The sequence below is a fragment of the Procambarus clarkii genome, chromosome 41 (genome assembly GCF_040958095.1).
Source record: "Procambarus clarkii isolate CNS0578487 chromosome 41, FALCON_Pclarkii_2.0, whole genome shotgun sequence".
NCBI lineage: Eukaryota > Metazoa > Arthropoda > Malacostraca > Decapoda > Cambaridae > Procambarus > Procambarus clarkii.
This window is the reverse complement of record NC_091190.1, coordinates 10,372,301-10,378,555: the sequence shown is the minus strand read 5'-3', so window position 1 is coordinate 10,378,555 and position 6,255 is coordinate 10,372,301. Positions and strand designations below refer to the sequence as shown.

The 6,255-nt window shown below is 37.0% G+C and overlaps 1 protein-coding gene across 1 annotated transcript; it reads left to right on the top strand.

Moving 5' to 3' along the window:
- The first annotated feature begins 1,728 nt into the window (after positions 1–1,728).
- LOC123752049 (nuclear apoptosis-inducing factor 1-like) lies at positions 1,729–5,402 on the top strand. The gene is made up of 3 exons (XM_045734119.2): positions 1,729–2,859; positions 3,183–3,308; positions 4,097–5,402. Exons 1-3 carry the CDS (start codon positions 2,589–2,591, stop codon positions 4,504–4,506), a joined length of 807 nt encoding a protein of 268 aa, XP_045590075.2. The 5' UTR covers positions 1,729–2,588; the 3' UTR covers positions 4,507–5,402.
- The last annotated feature ends 853 nt before the right edge of the window (positions 5,403–6,255 follow it).

The window sequence follows — 6,255 nt, the reverse complement described above, 5'->3', positions numbered from 1 at the left end:
TTGGATAAGTAACCCCTGATCCAACAAAGAAGCCGACCACCAATATTCATTCTTGCAAGCTCACTCAAGATAACATGTCTATTTGCAATATCAAAGGCAGACTTAAGATCTAGGAAGGTGGTATATGACTTTTCAGTGTGCAGGGTAAGAAAGGTGGTGATGCAATGATGCACACTCCTTCCATGCATGAAGCCATATATCTGGGGGGATAGCATGGTTCTTATTCTATGGAGGAGACGGTTTAGGACCATTCTCTCGAATGTTTTGCAAATGCAGCTAGTAAGGGAAATTGGGCGGAAAGCATTCTCTGGATTTGGCTTGGGAATTGGAATGATTATACTGTTGGTCCAAGAGTTAGGAAGCTCCCCAGTAACATAGCTCATATTATACAGCTCAAGCAGGGGATTCCCTGGTACTAAAGGGAGCAGACGCAATATGTCATAAGTGATACCATCTTCACCGGGGGATATGGCTTTGCCTTTGTTTAGGGCCGCGAGTAATTCAAACTCAGTAAATGGCACGTTGCATTCATCTTCCTTGTGGAGCATGAAGTCAACGAGCCTTTCTCGATCTCCGTAACCAGCATTTAATCTGAACTGTATGTCTGGGGGAAGATTATTGAAGCTAGAGGTGGTTGCCCAAGCGTCGACTAACTCGTTTGCTCTGTGTAGAGGGTGAGGGTGTGCTACTTGGCCGATCTTATCGCCTTTAATTCTTTTAATATCCTTCCATGCCTGGCTGAGGGGGGTGGGAGAGTTGAGACTGTTAACAAAAGTTTCCCAGTTATCTTGCCTGAGCTCTGTCATGCGCTCCCTCGACTTGGCTAGGGCTTTCTGAAAGAGCTTGAGCATTGCTGGCGTACGTGTTTCCCTATATGCAAGCCCAACTCGTCTGGCAGTGCGTTTCAAAGTACGCAGTTTGGGGTCATTGTAATAGGCATGGCGTTTATTACCTTTCATATCGTTGCGACTATTGGATGGTGCAGGGGGCCGACCTAAAGGGTCAGCAAACATCTGAATGCTCTGTACTAGACCGTCGTTAAATGTCTGGACTGTGGAGGGATCATAAGTGCTGTACCACTCTGACACATGAGCAACAAAGTCTTGACGTCGAGCAGGAGGAACACTGAGCCGTTTGCGTTTGAAAGTCCCACCGGGCAGGATGGTATTTCCTATACATAGAGTAGTCAATCTAGGGTGATGATCTGACAACAAATCTGTTACAATAGATGATGTGCACCAGACGTGAGAGACGTTGAAACCAACACAGAGGTCTAGAATGCCTCCACAAATATGCGTGGGTTCAAGGTCGCCCACAATCTGCACATCTTGGTGACTATTTAGTAGCGACAGCAGTTGATTCCCGTTACCGTTACTGAAGCGAGAGCCACCAATGTCCTTGTGTCTAGCATTGTAGTCACCAAGAATGATGGTGGGCTCTGCTTGAGCGCAGGCCGAAAGATCAATATAATTTAACTTTCCTGCTGGAGCATATAGATTAAATACATTGAGAACAGAGTTGCCCACATAGATCCTCACTCCATGATACTGTTGACCGGCAGTTTGTTTTTCTGGCAGAAGTTGATGGGGGAGGGATTGTTTGATGTATATAATGCAAGAGTTACTGGACCTGAGGTTGTAAGAAACAAATGAGGGCAATTTCGGGAGTGAGGATCTTGCGGGAACTCTGCACTCCTGGAGACCTGGACCTAGATTCAGGAAGCTCTGTGTATTTCTTCGTAAGTGGGTTTGCTACGAAGGTTCCTAAGTGCGCCCTAAGAAGATGCTTAGGTGCGATTCAATAAGGTCCACTTAGGAAGATATTTAGGTTTTGGGTCTTGTTCACTTACGTGCCGACAGAGGTCACTACTGTGTTTCGTTTGGCCAATCAGAGTGACTGTTACATTTCTAACCTGACCAATCACGCTAATGCAATATCAGCTGTGTTATGTAAACATTGTGGTTCCTCGTGGTATTGTTGTCAGAAAAATCATCTGTTGCAAACTCTACCTACTATCAAGAAGAAGAAATGATCTGTGCATCCAGTCATGTGCCTGAAACAATCAAACACTATCTCCTTCACTGGTTTCGACATCGTAGTGCCAGAGTAAATAAAACAAAAAAAATAGCGCACTTAAAATAACCTTTACCATCGTGTATATTACTAGGTGACATCTCGTTACATGAAAATTATCCAATAATCAAAGCACTGGCTAAATATCTCCAGTGACCAACAAAGTGGCCACATTTGACCTGTGCCACATTCATAGTTGGCGCAACCAACAGGCAAACACACAAGACAAGTGTCTGGCCGCAGCACCAAGGATTTGCTGACGCCAGCTCAAAACCACCCCGTCCTACAGTGCGGCGTCTCCCTCTAACACGCCTCTGTTTATTCACTTTATCTACAGTACAAGACATCAAACACTTTTGAAACCTAGTCATTCTCAACATTAACGCGTCTCCCAACATTTGTACTCGTGCAGTCATCGAGAGAATAGACACTTCACGCAAACTACACCTACTATCAAGAACCAAAACAAACATACTACATCCTCTTAGTATTCATAAATAAATAAGAGAAAGAAAATGTCTGGGATAAAAAGGAAAGCAAACTTCAGTGAAGAGGAGCTGACAGTTCTCGTTGATGAGGTTAAGAGAGAACGCATAATTTTTGGGAAGCTATCAAGACAAGTCACTACCCAAGATAAACACTGTGCCTGGAGCCCAGTAGCTGTTGCTGTAAGTGGTGTTGGTCTCTGCTCAAGACAACAAGCCGATGTTCGCAAGAAATTTCAGGATCTTAAATCTTCAGTCAAGAAAAAATTGGCAGAAAATGCCCGGGAAATGAGAAAAACTGGTGAGTTAAGTAGATTTATGGTACGGTTAAGTAGATTTATGGTAAAAGGTCCACTCAGCTGTCAGGCACCTTTGAACACTTTACATTGAACAACTTTTTATTAGTTTACTAGATTTTGTATGACTATTTAAGTAATAATTAAGGCACAAAGATTATTTTTCTGCAGCATTATCCATAAGAAAGCATTGTTAGGATATCGGCGACTTTTCCAACATCATATATAATTATTTTGATATTTTACATGTAATCGTAGAATATCAAGTGAAATATTAATGTAATTGTACCTTTATGTTGTTTTTCCATGTAGCTTTTTCTTTATATAGGTGGTGGAGAATGTGACACTCAACCATTGACCAACTATGAAGAAAATTTGTCAACTTTACTAAGTTCCACATCAGTTGAAGGTATTGCTGGCATCAGTGATGCAGGACAGGATTATACCGTAGAAGGTACAATGTATTACTCTTTTTTTATGTCTAAAGATTTTGTGTCGAGGACTAAATGAAATTTGTTTAGGTTCAATTGGTATATAAAAATTAATGACAAAGTAAAATTTTATGAATCAAATTTATATTTGTTTATTAATCGCAAAAAATATATATTTATAGATCAAAGATTTGTATATTAAACAAATTAAGCATTTTGTAGAAGTGATACTTTTCACTACTTATGCAACTTGAGTTAAATTATCTTGGCAAACAGTTATATATAACCGTTAGGTAAAGTAATTACAAAATATAAATATTATTAACAGGATTTTGATTATATAAACTTTTCAACCCTAGTAAGCAACATTACTTTAGTATTTGTTAAGAGGACATCACAAATTAGATGGGGAAGGCCTACACATTAAAGTATAAAAAGTATAATTTCTTTCTTTTTATATATTGTAAAGTTGGGTTCATAGTAGACTTACAATATATAATTCGGGGTTCAAATCCCAGACATGACATTTACAATCAGCTTATGGCCCTGTTCACCTAGCAATATGCAGCTACTCAAGAGTTAGACAGCTTGTGGTGTGGTTGCATCCTGGACAGGGTCAGTAATTAATCCTCAAGCATGGACCTCGAGATACTGTAATAAGTTATAATAATTCATTGTGTTTGGGAACAGGAAGCCAGAGTGTAATCATACATGTTAGGCTTATATTGAAGTCCCTCAAATTAGCCAAATTTATCATAATCCACTGAATGTATTCACACAAATTCACTTATATTAATTTTTTTTTTTACAGAACCAAACTGTGTAACAGAAGAAGTGGTCATGGACACAGATGATTCTCGAGTGCTAAATGTACAGGAATCAGGTGAGCCTTCTGCCTCGCCAATTGGTGATCAATTTCATCCATCGTGTTTAGGCCATGACTACTCCAAAGCCTCAGTTTCTAGTACGCATACAAGAAAAAAACAAATGACTGCCGAACATAATACAACACAACAAGTGTTAATGCTGCATGAAAATCTTATAGATGTTGTACATAAAGTGCCAGCAGCCTTAAAGGACGTGGCTGCAGAAGTACATGAAGGGAACAAGTCCTTAAAGGTGGTGGTTAAAGAAGTACAGGACTTAAACAAATCCCTCAATGATATATCCAAAGGTATATGGGAGTTGGTAGAATGTATGAAAAATAATCAGGCACTATGAAATTTATTTAAATCTTTCTAATTATAATCTCTAAAAATAGTTTAAGAAATTATAATATTTTGTAATAACAATTGTAAATAAGAACAATATTGAAACATTAAAATGTAACAATTATTCATATCATTAATTTTGCTATGACTTGCATAGTATATAGTGTAATTTAATAACCAATCTACCTCATATAGTCAACTTATGTTTGGTGTAAATATTTACATGTATTTTGTATTAAAGAATGTTTATCAATTGCTAGGTTTAATTGTTGAGAGTTCAAAGTAGTGACAATATGAAAAAAACACCAGAATAAGAAACATTTTTATTGGCAAAAAGATTAATGGCAAAGATATAATTATTTTATCACATCCCTAATATATGTTTCACCTCAAATTGGTCTAAGGGCAACATATTGATGGCCTATATCATTGTTTTGTGTATATCATTTAAACAAAATTATATTAAATTTTTCCCTTACATGTAAGGTATATTAAACACTGTACTGTATTGAAAGCAACTTTATTTTATAATTAAAATAATTCAATTTTAAGGCCAATGCTGTGTATACACAGCATTGGCTAACAAACACTGTTATTTTACAAACCAAAAATTTACCCAGCCATATTATGTACCACATTTCTTAGTGTCTATGAATAAATATTTATTGATATATTTTTCACACAAATTTTTGGTCTTTTGTCAGATGCATATATTTCTCCTCAGGTATCTGACTTTCCATATAAAGTATAGCAGCATAAATAATATTTCCAAATCAGCAGGTACATGTTTGTAACAGTTTGTTTGTATATTTATGTTTCACTTACATATACAGTATGTGCTATTGAATTTAATAGGTAAAAATTGATAGGATAACTTACAAATAAATCTATGAATCCAATTATAAATGTTTTTGATTTCCGTTATTGATAAATTCTTGAGTTACTGTACTTGTATTTTTATACAAAAGTTCCATTATGTAGTGTTTTCAATTACATGTTTTACTTTGTTATATAAGTATGATTTGAAATAAAAATTTATGAGAAAAAATTCCTTACTACTTCCCTTCTTTGTGTGTGCCCATTTTCATGTGCTCCACCTTCAATATTTTCATTCATTATAAAGTCATCATCAATGATCTCTTCAAGAGGTATTCTTTGCTCAATGCAATAATTGTGCAACAACATACATGCAACTGAAATCTTTGCACATTTATCTGGTTCATATTGAAGACTACCACCAGACCTGTGGAGACACCTAAACCGAGATTTTAACACGCCAAAAGTTTTCTCGATTACCACTCTTGTTCTTGCATGGCTCCTGTTATACAGCTCTTCTGGAGGGTTTTCAGTGTTTGTGAAGGGTGTAAGTAAGTTGTGTTGCAAGGGATAGCCACTGTCACCTGCATAGATATTTAATTTATAAAATGTGCATACATCTTTAAAAATCACTCAATAATCCTAAACCCACACTGTCTTTCACACACTATTTGATTATAGCATCTGAAGTGGTTGGTTACCTTCCTCTGTCATATGAATACCTCTTGCATTACATACATCATTCTCATTTAATGTTCAGAGGCATATAACTGACATGTCAAAACAACCAAAATGTAATCCACTTCCTTCCATATTTAACTTAATCATCCACTTGTAATCTCTGGTACACCCATGACACATGATGTATATAAACACCAGTTTAAACACATTTCTGCTGATTTCCATTCAAAATTCTCACTCTCATTCTCCATATCAGGGCTAA